We start from the raw sequence: 16746 nt of genomic DNA, 5'->3' as shown, positions 1-16746 counted from the left end.
AGCATGGTCATAATTGAAGGCCAGTTTCTCCCACTGCTCACTTTTCTCTTTTATCACTGCCTATTGATTAAATCTCTGACATCTTGCACAGGCCTCTTGCAGTCGAGCCTCGAATGTGTCTCTTCAGTCTTCTCCCCAACCACAACCCCCTCATTTACCTACAGCAACTCGGGACTCTTCAGTGGTCCCCAAATCCACGATGCCCCCTCACTCTCTGCGCCTTGCCAGCCCTTCCCATCTGCCTAATAGACTCCTTTTTCTAGAAGATCAGCCTCAATTGTCACCTCCTCCAGAAGCCACCTTCCACTTCCTCCAGGCTTCCAGAGCACTAGATATGTGTCTCACGGCCACCAGGTCCTTGCCTTGGCTTTGGCGGTGTATCCCTGAGGCCCAGCACTGCACTAGAAGCAGGAAGCACTTGAGAACTGTTTGCTGAGTGAGCCGTAACTGTAATAGAAAGTGTAATGAAGTGTACTGTGACTGAAGGATGTGCAGCTTGTTGTGGACAAGCATAGGAGAGCTTGGCTAGCCAGGGGTGTGTGGGGGTTTGGGTGTTAAGTAGGGGGATTGTGGAGGGGTAACTCAGCAAGGTATGAGGGATGAATGTAATTTTGGTAGCTGGTGTTGAATAGGGCCCTCGAGGAGTAGGCTGAACATAGTGAAATGTGTACACAGACTTCAGAAAGATAGTTCTAGAAATTCAGAAGATAGCACAATACTGTGGCATAATACTCTGAAAAGATGATTGTGCTGTAGGGTCAGAAATTCAGAAATACGATTCTTACGTTGTAATTGCATAGGATCCTCATGTGGAAGACAGTGGGTAGTAACTGACATGATTGCAGAGGGATAAGTAGAGAAGATGGAGAGTCGGGCCCAGAGGAGCATGGCACAGGCCATAGGACAGGTGTGGGGGGCGCCGGGTCTCCGAGGGGCTCACACCAGTGAGGGCTGCAGAGGCGGCTAGCAGACTGGTGGACAGTAAGACCGAAATAGATCTGCGCTGCCCTGATTCTCAGATAGCATAATCATATGCTAAAGAATAGGTGAAATACGGGCAAAAGGGAATTGAAGACAGGTGAGCGGTAGTAAACTCACTCCGGCTCCTTTAAATGTCTCTTTGCCTGAGTCAGTTACCCCTGAGATGAATGAGAGAGCCTGCAAATGAGGTTTTAAAAAACTGCAATTTTTACAGGGGAAAAGAAACTCAGTGCCTTAAACTCTTCATCTCAGTCTGGAGATTTTGTCAGTGTTGGACAGTTGGGTTATCAGAGGCCAGGGATAAGGTAAATGATGATAGTAGCTGACCTCTCCTGACTCCTCAGCACTTCCCGAGGGGACAAGGACCGCTCCTTGTCCTCCTCTTCAGACGCTGCCCAGTTTATACGGTAACAGGGGTGCCTCCTTCTGACATCACATCCCAGGTAACATGGGGCTTGGAAAGATCCTATTTCTAGGATAAATCACGTGACTATCAGAATAAATAATTCACTAAGCAGTGATTACCTGGAGCCAGCATAGGGTCAGTAAGTAGAAGACATGTTTAATTAACATAATTTCCTCCTTTGAGAGGAATACTAATTTCATTGAACAAGAAAATAGCATGTTCTGGCAAAGACAAGGCATTGGACAGGCGTCCTGTGGGGTCCCTGGAGCTGAGATAGAGGCACAGGGCTGGGACAGTTGAGCGGGTTCACCAGAGGTGGAGCAGCTGAGTCCTGCCCTCCGAGCGGGTGCTCTATGGCTGTGTTCATGGGCCTGGTCCATTCAGTTTTATCAGGTACTTAAGACCTAAAAGAAATATAGGTTAACATAGAGCCAAAAGCGATAGCTGATTCGTTGGATGTTAGAGGCAGGATCCAAAAGCTCTCAACCAGTTGGAACAATGGGAAGAATCAAATAAGATGAATCATGTAAAACCTGGAATAAGGTTCTGCACTTGGGCACAGAACTCCAGCTGCTCATGAGTTAACCATGCACCTAGGACACACAGGGCCGTGGGTGGCTGGCGCAGCCTGACACACGGGCGTGAGGATGGCTGCCAGAAAGATGCCGTGTTCTTCGACTGCAGTCATGACATTTTCTATGTTTGTTAGTTCGTTCTCCTCACCAGGACATGGCTCCTTGAGGGCAGATCTTCTCTGTCTTACTCACTGCTCAAGCCCTGGCCACCCGGGAAGCGTGCCTGGCATATAGTAGGTTTTCAGTTAATATGTGTGGAGGGAATGGAAGAAATGAAAGCAAGCCTTATTTTTGATATCACAACTACAGTAGTGACCCCCCCTTATCCATGTGGGATACATTCCAAGACCCCCAGTGGATGCCTGAAACCATGGATAGTACCAAACCCTTTACATACAGGTTTTTTTCCTATACATACATACCTATGGTAACGTTTAATTTATAAACTAGGCACAGTAAGGGATTAACAACAGTAACTAATAATAAAATAGAACAAGTATAACAACATACTGTAATAAAAGTTAGGTGAATGTGGTCTCTCTCTCTCAAAATATCTTTTTTTTTTTTCCCTACTTTTTCTCCCCAAATACCCCCAGTACATAGTTGTATATTTTAGTTGTGGTTCCTTCTAGTTGTGGCATGTGGGACGCCGCCTCAGTGTGGCCTGATGATCGGTGCCATGTCTGTGCCTCGGATCTGAACCAGTAAAACCCTGGGCCACCGAAGCGGAGCGCACAAACTTAACCACTCGGCCACGGGGCAGGCCCTCAAAATATCTTATTTACCGTACTCACCTTTCTCCTTGTGACGATGTGAGAGGATGCAGTGCCTCTGTGATGAGATGCAGTGAGGGGAATGATGTAGGCCTTAGGATGCAGCGTTAGGCTACTGGTGGCCTTCCGACAATACATCAGGAGGAGGATCGGCTGCTTTGGGTGATCCTGGATCATCAGGCCATGACAGTGTTGATGGCTGGGTTAAAATAAGGGTTACTTGAACACAAGCACTGCGATATCATGACAGTCTGTCTGCTAACAGAGGTGACTACTAAATGACTGTGGGTTGGATAGCATACACAGTGTGGATGTGCTTGACAAAGGGATGACTCACATCCCAGGCAAGATGGAGCAGGACAGCAAGAGATTTCATCGTGCTATTCAGAACAGTGAGCAATTTAAAACTTATTATTTATTTCTGGAATTTTCCATTTAATATTTTTGGACCGTGATTGACTGTGAGTAACTGAAACAATGGTAAGTGAAACTGTAGATAAGAGGGGACTACCAAACTATTTCAGACACTATAATTTGTACACTTAAAAAAATTTAACCAGGCCGGCCCTGTGTCCCAGAGGCTAAAGTTCCACGAGCTGTGCTTCAGCAGCTCGGGTTCACTGTTTGGATCCTGAGCACAGACCTACTCTACTCATCAGCCGTGCTGTGGAGGCATCCCACATACAAAAGGAGGAAGATTGGCTTAGATGTTAGCTCAGGGCTAATCTTCCTCAAGTGAAAAAAGAGGAGGATTGGCAATGGATGTTAGCTCAGGGCAAATCTTCCTCGCCAGAAAAACAAAAACAAAAAACTGGGGTGAGGGAGGAGGGTGAAAGGAGTGATTGGGCACATGTGTGGTGATGGATTGTAAAGTCTTGGGGTGGTGATCATGATGTGATCACCACAGAAATCAAAGCATAATGATGTACACCCAAAATTATATAATGTTATAAGCCAACGTTACTGCAATAAAAAAAAAATTGCTCAAAAAAATATTCAGCTGTCAGACCATGCATTACTTTTCTAATTAAAAGAAGTGGGTGCTAACTGGTTTAATTTCAGTGAGTTTTTTTGTTGGCTAAATGGAACCTTTAAAAACTGTTACACAAGCAATGATTAAAATCTGAAAGTACGTTTCCTCTGTCCTTAACAGATCAAAAGTTTAGGAGGATAATGTTATTTGTTTCTCCTCATATATGTGATTTAATTGATAAGGTATTTCCTAGGAGCTTCTTTTCACTTGTATAAGATACTGTGTAATATAAAATCAGATAGAATGTGCCCTTGAGTGCTGTGTCTCCTAGAGGCAGACAATCCTGAAATTACTTCTTTTCTTTTTCTGACTGTGAATTAAGGAAGGTCAGTTATGTGAGTTGTTTATAGTAGGACCTGGGTACACTTCACTCTAATAATTGTTTAAACTAATCTCCTCTGTTCTTTTTAGACTCATAATTTTTGTCCTGAGTCTTGGCTTTATAAATTCTGAGTTAAATAAGATGGTCAACCTGAGTCCTGACCAGGTTTGAAGATGACCCTCCCTAAGGGGGTAATGCGGTGAAGGGCCACCAGCTCCACTTCAGTCCCGGCCTCGTGGCCCACAGTCCTGGAGGAGACCCCCTCTCAGTCTCCAGCCGTCCCGCTGGAACCATCCCTCAAAGCGTACGGCCTGCTCTCCTCAGAGAGCTGATAAAGCCACTGAGTTTGCTTAAAGGAAAGGATGTGGTTGTGCGGCTGAGAGGAGCTGTCAGAAGGAATTTAGTGTCTGTCAGTTCACCTTTACCTAAATTTCCATTGACTGACTTAAGAAATCGATTCTTCAGAGAAGATAGGTAAATGTACACACACGCACGCATGTTAGAGTCTTTTGAAAAATAAGAGTTAGGTAATCTTGGAATAGGACTTAAGGTGTAGGTGTTTCAAAGATCAAGTTTCAGAATGTACGTTAACACTTTTTTTCTCTTGTTTTCTCCAGGTTTTATGACTTACCTAGTGGAGCCTTTGTTCACAGAATGGGCCAGGTTTTCCAACACAAGGCTGTCGCAGACAATGCTCGGACATGTGGGGCTGAATAAAGCCAGCTGGAAGGGACTGCAGAGAGAGCAGTCCGGCAGTGAGGACACTGAGGCTGCGTTCGAGGGGTTGAACTCACAGTTATTACCTCAGGAAAATCGGTTGTCATAACTCCCGGAATCACTGGGACAGACTGTGCCTCCTGGAGGTTTTTAGAAATGTGAAATGGGGTCTTGAGGTGAGAGAACTTACTCTTGACTGCCAAGGTTTCCAAGTGAATGATGCCAGCATTATTTATTTCCAAATTTCGTCTGTTGGATCATTTGAACTCACTTTTTAAACATAAGACCTGAACATATAGCAATATGCATTTGGCTTTCGTGTGAAACCTTGAATATGCAAAGCCCAGCGGAAGCGAATCTGAAAGGAGTAACACAAGAAGTTTTCGGTGTGCCACGTGTTTTTCAAAGCATTTATTCTTCGAACCATGAAACTTGAACTGAACCTTTCAGCAGAAATCTCTTGGAATTTAACCAGTCTGATGCAACATTGTGTATCTGTACCTTCCACTAAGTTCTCTCTGAGAAAATGGAAATGTGAAGTGCCCAGCCTCTGCTGCCTCTGGCAAGACTCGATGTTTACAAATCAACTCTGAAATATTGGTTCTCAATTTGCCTTGGAGCATGATTGTGAAGGAACCACTAGGAATTTTAAAGATCAAACTTTAACTGCAGCTCTTTCCCCCTGGTTTGCCTTTTTTCTTCTTTGGATGCCACCAAAGCCTCCCATTTGCTATAGTTTTATTTTGTGCACTGGAAACTGAGCATTTATCATAGAGTTCCGCCAAGCTTTCCCTCCAGTGCTGTTTGGCAATGCAATTTTTTTAACTATTGGTTTTTAATTTGGGGCGGGAGGGGAAGAACACCAATGTCCTAGCTGTGTTATGATTCTGCAGTGAAGACATTGCATGTTGTTTTCACTACTGTACACTTGACCTGCACATGCAAGAAAAAGGTGGAATGTTTAAAACACCATAATCAGCTCAGGGTATTTGCCAATCTGAAATAAAGTGGGATGGGGAAGTGTGTCCTTCAGAGCAAGGGTACTAAAGTCCCTTTCGCTGCAGTGGGTGAGAGGTATGTTGTGTGTGGATGTATGGATGTGTGTTTGCGTGCATGTTTGTGCATGTGTGACTGTGCATGTGTTATATTTATCCATGTGGGAAAGGATTTGAAATGTAAGCTTTTATTTATTACTTTAGAATGTGACACAGTGAGCAGCCACATTTGGGGGAGGGAGGTAGGGAAGCTGTAACAGATTGCTCCAGTTGCCTTAAACTATGCACAAAGCTAAGTGACCAAACTTCTTGTTTTGATTTGAAAAAAAGTGCATTGTTTTCTTGTCCCTCCCTTTGATGAAACGTCACCCTTTGATGGGCCTTTTGATGTGAACAGATGTTTTCTAGGACAAAATCTAAGGACTAATTTTAAACTTAAAACATTCCACTTTTGTAATTTGTTTTAAATTGTTTTATGTATAGTAAGCACAACTGTAATCTAGTTTTAAGAGAAACCGGTGCTTTTTTAGTTCAATTGTATTTCCCTTGTTACTGTAAAAGACTGTTTATTAATTATGTTTACAGTTTGTTGCAACAGCCATTTTCTTGGGAGAAAGCTTGAGTGTAAAGCCATTTGTAAAAGGCTTTGCCATACTCATTTTAATATGTGCCTGTTGCTGTTAACTTTTGATGAATAAAAAGCTATCTTTTCATATTTTTATCTTTGATATCTACCTTATAACTCAATCCCCTGGAAATCACGATGCTAAATTACTAGGAAATCAGTGTTAGCGTCTTGGCTCTAGCATTCACTCATCAGATATTTATTCAGGCAGAGCTGCATGCAGGCACGATCCCCTGGGGTTCTGTACTACTCTCTGCACCTCACAAGTGGGCAAGCCGAGGCCCCAGTCAGGTCGTTTGCTCAGAGTCCTGACTAAGACCCGAAGAGGTCAGCCCTGAGCCCAGGCCTCTGGACTCCACAGCATTTTGTTCCCACAGCTGGGAACTGCCTAAGACATCAGCCCCTCTCGCAAGTATTAAAATACTACTTTATTGGCCTCTTTAAAGTAGTAAGAAATGGCCACTTAATTCTACTTGACTGATACCAACGTAAGAAAGGTACCACTGGGCTTCTTCCTCTATCTTCTCAAGTCCAATTCATTAGAAGGGATATAGTGCAGACTTCTGAACATACTGTCATTATTTGCATGGAGGAGTGATGTCCCATAGAAATAGAATGCGAGCCATGTAAGTGATTTTCAGTTTTCTAGTAGCCACATTAAAAAAAGGAAAAAGAAACAGATGGAACTAATTTTAATAACATTTATTCCAATATCTCCAAAATATTTTATGATTTCAATATGTAGTCATTGTAAAAAACTATTGAGATGTTTCATGTTCTTTTTTTGGTACAAAGTCTTTGAAATCCAGTGTGTGTTTTACACTTAGAGAACATCTCAATTTCGACTAGCCACATTTCAAGTGCCCAGTATCCACATGTGGCTAGTGGCTGCCATGTTGGGCAGTGTAGGTATAGAAGTCTCATGGTAGCAGAGCAGAGTGTCACCTAGGGAAGGTAAACTGGCCACTTATATGAGGTGGCATCACCTTGGCAAACCTGATGCATCCAGAGTCTGATGAGGATCCTTACAAGCTCACAGACCTGGTATGTCAGCACATGGAGAGTGGAACTCTCTCATAGCACTCTTATTAACCAAGCTCACAGTAACTGATGTTTTTAAGTGTTAACATTTAATTTACAATGAGAAATATAACTATCAATCATTCTTTCCCTTTAGGCAAATCTTCTTGGGAAGCCAAATTATGATCAGCCGGTTACTTGGTGAGCATGGATTCTGAGCAAGGGAAGCAAGTTGCCTCATGCATCCATCTCCCCATGGGGATATACCTGCTGATACTCATGTTTGTGGACCAGGGTTCTCTCTTCCCCTGGACTCTGCCAGTAGTTTCTTCTCCACATCAGCTGCTGATTGGCACATCCAGTAGATATGTCAGTACCTTCAGCCTTGTCTCAGCTGAGCCTGCCTGGGCTCCATCTGCCTGTGTATGATCGCTTACTTCTGCTCTGATCCATTACATGTTTCCTATTGTTTGAGACGCAAAGGATTATCTTTTTATTTACACATTCTCAAGGGGAGACACTTGAGCGTTGCTCCCATTTCCTACCTACACATATAATAAACCCATTGAAAAGTTGTGTTTTGTTATGTATATGTGGGAATGACCGTCTATAGCCCTGCTTCTTAAATATGACCTATATTCCTTGAACATTGATTTTCTAGAAAAATTTGAGCAAACAGTTCAGTAATTTAGAAGATCACATTTAAAATAAATAATTCAATATTATGGAACAGAACACAAAATTCCCAAGAAATTTTAAGATAAAGCAGGAGACTTCAAAGAATTGTTGAGCATGTGGCAGCCCTTGGGGGCTCTACGCCCAGCACTTCGGTAGCGGGGGACGTCTCTGCTCTGGGGGTTAAGGTCCTTGGAGAGAACATTTTGGCAAGCCTTCGCTTAACCACAAATAATCTGGTTCCTCATCAATATTTGTACTCTGTAAATGTTATGGTTTATAATGATCTTCTTTGTATAAAAGAAGTAAATATTTTATGTCCTTTGCAAAGCTGGGAAAATATATTTGTACCCAAGGTACAGGTTAGAGGTGCTAGTAATTCTTTGAAGATTCCTATAATGGTCTCTTTTTCCAAAATGCTTTCTTGGCTCTTAAAGCTTTCAATTTTCTTAAAACTTTAAAACTTTCACATCGCAGGTTTACAATGTTTTCATGTATACTTTTTTTAATGTATAAATATTTTCTTTAAATCCCCTCCCAATCAGGAGGGCATTCCCCTCTTGCTTGGGAAAAAGTCTGCAATGACCTATAGCTAATATGCATTTGGTAATGTTTTTAAATAAATGTGCATATTAATCACCATAGCATCAGCATACATTTGAAACGTATAGTTGTACAGACAGATATGTGTAAGACTTAGTCTGAGCCATTCCTTGCTTGCTAAGGATCTGGAGACAGCCTGTGTCATTTGGAAGGTCCCTGAGGCTCCACGGTCTGCAGGTGGAAGGCCGACTACTGGGGGTGAGCTGATGGGCATGGCACACCACAGTTTCCTCCATCTTGTCTCCTCTGCTCAGCATAAAGCTAGCGTAAATTGGGCCATCAATAAATGTTTGTCAAACAAACTAATTTGGTATGAATGTGTTTCCTTTTTAGTTATCAGTTTATCATTAAGAGAAATTATATTGAAACTAGTCTGTCTATGGTGAAGTCACGTGGTAAGCAATATCTGAGTTCCTGTTGTGTGCAGAGCACAGCACTGGCTGTAATAAAAGGGTATTAAAAATTGCAAAACGTGGTCTCTGTTCTCAAAATGTTCGGGTGACAAAATGATGTGTGAAAAGTGTTATCTAACATGGCAGGTTTTGTGTAGTACAAAATGAATGCAAAGTGTCGGTGGGTGGGGGGTGTTTAGGAGAATGAATGGTTTGGTTTGGTTAATGATAAAAATGACACCATTTCTAGTAATTATGGAATTTCATTATTGTTAACATCCACTTGGCTTTCAAATTTGATTCTAAAATAACCTTAGATGTGCTCACTATGGTACTTTTAGAAAAATGCTAACTTTTATCAATCCCAATAACTTGTTTTACTTTACACCTACACTTTCTATGTTGAAGTCTGGTAGAATGGGGCGGGGGAAAGAGAAACATCCCCATTTTTAATATTAGATTTCTTTTTGGATGTAATTTAAAACTGAAGCAGTGACTTATTGGTCTGTTGCCACTTTCCACGGGCCCTGTCAATAGTCTTTGTTAAGAAATTCCATCTTGTCTTACGACATTTATCTTTAAGCTCGGCGTTTTATGAGAGAGTGTTTGAGCATAAGTCTGAGGTGTTTACTGCTGAGCCATGTCCTATAAAGAATCAGGAGACTGCATAATATCCCACGTTCCTTTATCTTAGCTGAAATTTCTAAACGTTATACCTAAACTTTTTGAAGGAAGTATCATAAAGGAGTGTGTTTAAAGTTCTTACTGGACATTGGCAGAAAACAGAACTTTTGAATTTCCATCTAAGAATCGTCACAAGATAGGGGTTAGCTTTTTCCATCATGGGGAACAGAGACTCACTCAGTTTACTTTGGGTTAACTGGGGCTTTATCCTGAGGATTCATGTTCATGACAATGGAGACAAACCCTGTGAGGGCCGTAGAAAGCGGAACCTTGCTGAATCTGCTTCTCCCGCACTCCTGCTGCTCTTCCTGTCTACCTCGCAGTGTCTGCTTAGAAAGGCCGTATAATGTGGTAGAGTTTTGAAAAGAAGCTTTACGGCTAGACAGACCTGGGTTTGGGTCTTTTGTCACATATCAGCTGTGGGTCCTTGGGCAAGTTATCTCATCTTTTGAGTGGCTTCCTAACCTGTAAGATGTCCATCGCTTAAAAGAAAAATAATATATTGACACACAGTTAAATGTTGAATCAATGGCCTAATTCATTTCCTCATAATCTGTTCTGTATTAACTGCTCATGGATACAATTGTATCTCATGACATCCTTATTTGAGCTCTGGGTACCAACTGCCTCTCTCTCAAGGTTTCCCATTTAAATTCCTGAGGGAGAATCTGATTGATTGGACCAGCTTATCGAGGCTGTCCCCTTGGTCACAGACCAATCTGCATTACCAGGTGTCCCCCCTTGTAGAAGGAAGGCAGAGGTTCAGGTGCTGGGCAGTTTGCCTTAGGGTTGGGTTAAGGAGAATCTGGGTGACCTGACTCCCAGGGTCAGCGTCTTATGTACTTCTTCTCTACCCTTGTTGCTACGCCAGTATTACAGAGTGACTTCCCAACCATGCTCTGGTTCTCATTCTTTTTCACCCTTTGATGAAAAGCATGACTGGCCAATGAAGACCGATGGCCATTAGGCAACATAAAGAGAAGGCAATTTTATCTCCGGTAAAAATCCTGTTATGAAGAGTTTGGCCTTTATCCCCAAATTAAGGCTTTCCCAGCTAGGTCAGAAAGCAATTATGAGGGACTGCTCTATAATAGCCATAGCTGTTTGGTGTGGAATGGAAGGCACTCTTTGGGTTATCATTTGCCTTTCTGAGAATGTCTAAATTACACTCATGTTCCACACTAACCTTATGGAAGGAGCTCTCTGTAACCTTTAGAAGAGGCTGGAGAATCGACGAGAGAAGAGTTTGAGAGGCTCCAGCTGTAGGAACATTAAGGTTTCTAGCCCATGTGAAGTGGACTAAGGACAACAGTCTCAGAGGGAAAGATAAGAGATTCCCGAATCCTTACTTGGTTACGTAGGTTTTATTATCCTCTGTTCTTAAGTAACCACACAAGTACCAATGAGGGACTAGCCAGCTTACAAGGTTTACAAGGAAAAATAAGAATTTTAAGAAATAGGTTCACTGGGGTAGCTCGGAAGAATGTGGAATCTCTAGGATGAGACGGGGAAAGAGGAATTACGAATGGCTGGAGGCTGATGAGAAATACTGTGACAATAACAAGCATAAAAATGATAATGTCATAAAGCCAAGTGTCTCATTCTGCCTGGCAGTCTCAGAGCTGACTTTATTGGGTTAACTCCTGAAAGTTTAAACTTCTATTTGCCAGATTCTAACCCACAGAGAGAATTTCTACTTTTGGAGAAGTTATCAGAAGGATGGTTTCTCCAAGGTATTTCTTTCTGGTAGTTATTACTTCCTGTCAGTTGTTACTTCCTGTCGTCTTCGTCACCGCTGAGACACAGACTCAGGTATTCCTAACAGAGCAAGAGGACGGGATTCTTCCACCGATGGGCCTGTGACTGGGGAGTGGAGCAGAACTAAAGACTGTAGGTCCTACCGCTCCCCGCCAAGCCTGTGCAAGTAGGTGCGCTGGGTGACACCTTCTCCAGATGCCAGAGACCATGAATCCTAGGAGAAATCCGTCTACTGGAAACTACAGTGACCTCATGTAAAATGATGTAAGTAACAACTTACTTACACTCTACTGTTCATAGAATATGCGTAAAATCATTATTTCATCTAATCCTCAACAATTTTTTGAGCCGAGCATTAGTCCCATTTTAAAAACAGATGTGACTTGGCCAGGATCACATACAGGGATAGTACCCAGCTCCAGGTCCAGGGCTCCCGACTCATCCTCTGTGTGTTAGGACAGTGAGCCCCCGGGACTAGTCAGAACCACAGCAGAGAGAACATACACCCCTTACGTCCTTTCGGAGCGTCAGCTATAAAACGTAGAGTTTACTGTCAAAATCTTTCACTTCAGGTACTGTGTTGGGTGGGAGAACCAGGAACTGAAGGAGATGGGTGTGAGGAAGATGGAAAAACAGGTTTCATCATCCCAGAGGTGGATTATAGGCTTGGAACCCTGAGGAAACTCACCCCCAGTGAGCGCCCTTCTCTTTTAATGCTGAAATCCCTGTAAGAGAAAGGTGAATACGAGCAGTACAGTTTATTTTAAGGACTATATTTCCACTTAGAAAATGCAGAAAGCAAATTATTCTTAAGAAGCTACATGTGCAACACAAAGGAATCTTGTCTATTGTAAAAAAAAAAAAAAAAAAAGAAAACATACATATAGGCATTATGGTCCAAGGAAAATAAAAGTTTGCTTTATTCCAAAACAGTAACTTCCTTATATTGGAGCATTGGCCAAAATTTAATACTGATACAAATATAAATTTCTTAGGTCAAAATATGTATGTGAGGTGGATTTTCTGAATTTCTTTTAAAGGCAGAATTTTTAAACCATACAAAACACTTAGAAACAGTGTACATCAACATGTGTAAAATAAGCCACCGTTCAAATTTAAGCTGAATAACCAAACCATGTAAATTACCTCAACTAATACTTGCTAACATTGAGAACATTGCACACATTTCCAATAACTTAAAAGTGAGTGTCTATCTACTTTCCCCATCTCCTAATCCCCCCAGGAAGTAACAACTATTTTTTTCACTAGATTTAAATAATCCAAATATTTACTTGTGGTAGGAGATTCTGGCATTACCTCTAGCTGAGTTTAACAGAAATATAGAAAATCATGAAGATTTATCAAACATTTAAAAATGATCACTTACAGCAATTCCTTAGAAGCCCTAGATGAGAAAGGCCGTTGTCCACTTTCTAATAACACCTAAGGTTTATGCTGCATAATATAATTCAACAGAACAGCATTCTGACCAATGATAAACAACTTATTGGAAATCGTTTTGCCTATTCAATTTTTCATTATAAAGCTACTACTTTGACCAATATTAAAAATTTTAAAACTCCATTATGCTGACATTTCCAGAAGTACTGACTTAGCAACAAGTCATCTTTATGATGCCATTTATTAAAATGAAAGAAAAAGAAGATGGGACATTGTGGCTTTTACTTTAAAAAGTGATTTAATTCAATAATTTGATTCCTCACTATCTGAAAACTATACTTCCTTCCTCAGCACTGGATGGCACTGAGGTGAGGCTGCTCTCCCGGTCCGGGTGGCCCTTTAAAGGGGAGCATGGGATTTCAGCAGTGAACATTATCCACTTCCTACTCAAACCCCATCTCTAAGAAAATGTGAGAGAGAATCTAAGATAGAAGTTTTGTTCAAGGCAAGAAGATTCTAATCTCAAATATTTCACTCCAACCACTTGTGTTGTCCCAGCTGTCCCATCGTTGAATAGTAAGTGATCACTGAGGACGAAGGATGACAGTACCCTCAGTGCTGTTATCACTACATTTACACAGACTGTTCTATATCCAAATGTATGCATATAAAACACTTGCACAGATAAATTAGTGTTCAGAATTAAAAACTCACATCTACAAATGTCCTTTCTTTGTTCTGAAGTCTATGTAATTTTTTCAAGCCTGGAAACCTAACATCCTGGCAACACATTAAAAACATGTTCTGTCAGAATATCCACATGCCACGGAATACTTAAGAACCGACCTTCTCATAAAAGCAAACACAACTTTGAGTGCTTCTGTTATTGCTTAATCCTCTAATTCAATTTTAAAGGCAGCACTGAATACTAAATTCAGGTATTTACTAAATAGTGTTGATTTCTACCAGCCAAAGAGCCCTAACAAACCAACAGCTGAACCAGGATAGTCTTTCTCAGCTCATTGTCTGTTAGGAAGTTGAAACATTTTCAATTAAAGCCTTCATTTTTCCTGTAGACTTCAACATGTGTGGCCCAAACTAGAAGAGAAACAAAAAGTATAAAGACATTGGTTCATATAACAGTAATGATACGCCCCCTCCCAGTCATGGACCAAAAGGCTGGGTATGTGCTGCATGAAAAACCAAGCAGCTGGATAATATTAAAACCCTTATGAATTGACAGCTTGTTACAAACATGACATATCAACAGAATGAAAGGCAAAGGGGTAACCAAATTACTTCCTAGAAGAAAAAAGTACAATCATCTTAGCAAGACCCTACTTTAGTCCAATTTTACTTATTTGAGTAATAGAAGGAAACTCAAAAGTTTGTTTTTCGGTGTCTAAAGAGTTTCAAAGAGGCTAGAATTTCTAAGATATCTGCCACTCCGGAACAGACAAGCACATATCCTTATGACAGTAACCTGAATAAAGGGGATGCATAAGTTCCTCTGCGAGCCTCCATGAAATGTGCTGTCTCCACCTACGACACTGCCATACCCCACGAGGCCCAGGTCATCTCACCTGCCCTGGGAAGACTTTCACAGGGTGCCCTCAGAGAAAATTATCTTTCTTTACTTTGAATTTCTGTATTTTGAATATATATTGTCCCAGGATATAAATTTCATTATAATGAATTTCATTTCAGTATGCTTAAATATAAATAAAACAGCATGGAAAATGTGACATTGGAGGTGCTAAGCAGGAAACCAGGGTGAACTTCTGCATCCTTCTTCAGGCTCTTCTGTAAGTAGTCGACCTGTAGGTAGGGACTCAATCCTGTAGTACATCCTTCTGACTATTGCAGAGGACACAGCTGAATGTCTCGCAAAACGCAGGTGCTCAGCAATGGAGTGAACTCCCGCATTGTGGCTGGAAAGGAGTCTGACCTAATACTCACCAATACTCTTTCTGAGGTGGCCTCTGACTCAGACTTCGGAATTCCTTTTTCAACTTCACCTTGGCTATCGCTCCGATAGCGATAAGCAAATTTCTTCTTCAGAGCCTCTGCTATGAGGGCAGCTGGGTCAGCAGCATCTACTGGTTTGGGCTTTATATCTTGTTCTGGCCTTAGAGAAGTGAAGAGAAATGAGGAGACACCTCAGTATGCTGCCATCCCTCAGGGACATGCTTTGTCTGCCTCTCCCTCCCTGGGAGCACTTCTCTGGCATCCCAGATGCTAGATAAAGACACTGGCAAACACTGAGGGCAGTGAGATGGAAACTCTAGGTTTAAGGCTCAACAAAAGAGCACAAAGGGGCCCAATGAATAGCCTCTGAGTTCATCGCAAGAGCAGAGGATCATGCTCTCCTTCAGGGCGATTACGGGTCCATTCTCCTCTGCAGGTCGGGTGACTACCACAGTAGGTAGGCGACACGGCTTTACTGAATGAATGACTGGACAACAACCGACTTCACATGAAAGGGCCGTAAATGCAATGCGGAAACACTAAAGAGTGACCTGGAAATGTTTATTTTGCCATTCTCTTATTAACTGTGTGTAGGAGCCACAGGGGCCCATCTTTTTTAAACTAAAAACTGACAACTATTCATGGTAGTCATGTTATAAAACAAAGTTCTCAAGAGGCCTGGTACTTTGTTTTACAAGACATAAAAAGATGAGGGAAGTGAGAAAGAGAGCAGATGTATCTCACCTTTTTACCGACCGAAGCTTTACACTGTTCATATCTTTAAGGATCTCTAGCATATTTGGCATATCAGGTTTCTTTGGACTGTTCTTAACCACTGTCTTTCCAGCACAGGCTTTCTTCTCTCTTCGCTCTCTAATCAGCTCAATAGCAGACACACTTTGGTGGAGCCCTGGTGGGGGGAGGGGCGGGGGAGGTGGCGGAGGGGGAGGTGGTGGGACAGAGGGTGGTGCTGTGGTCACAGATGCGGCAGAATCTAAATCACCTACAGAAATAAGGAAAAATCAATTTAATCTTCATGGTAATAGCAAAGTATTTTTAAAAGCAAAATTGTATTAAGGACTTACCTGTATACCTGAAAACAATATCCTTAAAAAACAATCTCAGTTATGTAAATGGAAAAGAGGTTTCAGTTACTTGGTTAGACTCTAAATGCCTGAATCTCAGTCACTGTATCATTTAATCCCAAACTCTCCAGATGGAGAGGGTCCATTTAACCTAACAGGGGTGTTTTGTGACAAATGCTCGGGTCTGACTGGGGCACAGTTTGTAACTACTTTCAGATGAAATACAAAGCAGCCAGTTCTGCTTAAATAAATCTATCTTCAATATATACACAGTTTGACAATTTAGTACTATAGTAACTTTTTGAAAAAATATTTGATAAATTTGTGCTTCATTTTAAATTTATTTACATATGAGACTTCTTAAGCATTAAAAGCCTGTATTGACGTGGATGTGTTCAAAAGAATAGTTTTAGGTTTATTATTGAACAAATTTCTGGAAGAAAAAAATGTTATACTTAATTTCCAAAACAAGAAGCAACTAAGGTAAGAATTAAAGAGGTTATAAAATAAGAACCTAAAAATTCATCTTTCTGAATAATTGGAGGTTAGAGAGTTGTTCATTGAGTGAACTATATTGATTCGGGGAACTCAATGCAGAAGTTTTACTAATGGCATTTATGACTATAAATAGAACATCTAACATAAATCCCCAAATTATCCCATTAGATACAGCAGTTTTCCTAGTCTGCCAGAAGAGGGAGGTAAAGCAAAAGAGAAATACGATTTAAAGTTA

At 41.4% G+C, this 16746-nt stretch overlaps 2 protein-coding genes and 1 long non-coding RNA gene across 8 annotated transcripts in view; 1 reads left to right on the top strand and 2 right to left on the bottom strand.

The window, feature by feature from the left end:
* Nucleotides 1-9175, top strand: part of PDE7A (phosphodiesterase 7A) — a 113138-nt gene extending 103963 nt beyond the window's left edge. For 2 of the 4 annotated variants that reach the window (XM_046642234.1, XM_046642235.1), the window contains exon 13: nt 4708-6515. In XM_046642234.1, coding sequence (XP_046498190.1) covers nt 4708-4916 — 209 coding nt within the window. In that variant the 3' untranslated portion in view covers nt 4917-6515. Of the gene's footprint in view, nt 1-4707; nt 6516-7604 lie in introns of those variants that run through there. The other 2 variants (XR_006885606.1, XR_006885605.1) reach the window with 2 other exon arrangements.
* On the bottom strand, nt 1519-3426 carry LOC124228015 (uncharacterized). Its single transcript, XR_006885607.1, has 2 exons — nt 2757-3426; nt 1519-1791 (listed from the first exon to the last, which is right to left on the bottom strand). It is a non-coding gene; the product is annotated as an uncharacterized LOC124228015 (long non-coding RNA).
* Nucleotides 9176-12455: 3280 nt separating the features above from the next.
* MTFR1 (mitochondrial fission regulator 1) overlaps nt 12456-16746 on the bottom strand; it is a 52094-nt gene continuing 47803 nt past the window's right edge. For all 3 annotated transcript variants that reach the window (XM_046642276.1, XM_046642277.1, XM_046642278.1), the window contains 3 exons: nt 15673-15931; nt 14920-15088; nt 12456-14058 (listed from right to left, as the gene is read on the bottom strand). In XM_046642276.1, coding sequence (XP_046498232.1) covers nt 13990-14058; nt 14920-15088; nt 15673-15931 — 497 coding nt within the window. In that variant the 3' untranslated portion in view covers nt 12456-13989. The remainder of the gene's footprint in view (nt 14059-14919; nt 15089-15672; nt 15932-16746) is intronic.

Source organism: Equus quagga, chromosome 16 (genome assembly GCF_021613505.1).
Source record: "Equus quagga isolate Etosha38 chromosome 16, UCLA_HA_Equagga_1.0, whole genome shotgun sequence".
In the NCBI taxonomy this organism is placed as follows: domain Eukaryota; kingdom Metazoa; phylum Chordata; class Mammalia; order Perissodactyla; family Equidae; genus Equus; species Equus quagga.
Note: the sequence above shows the minus strand (reverse complement) of the source record. Positions and strands in the feature narration are given on the sequence as shown.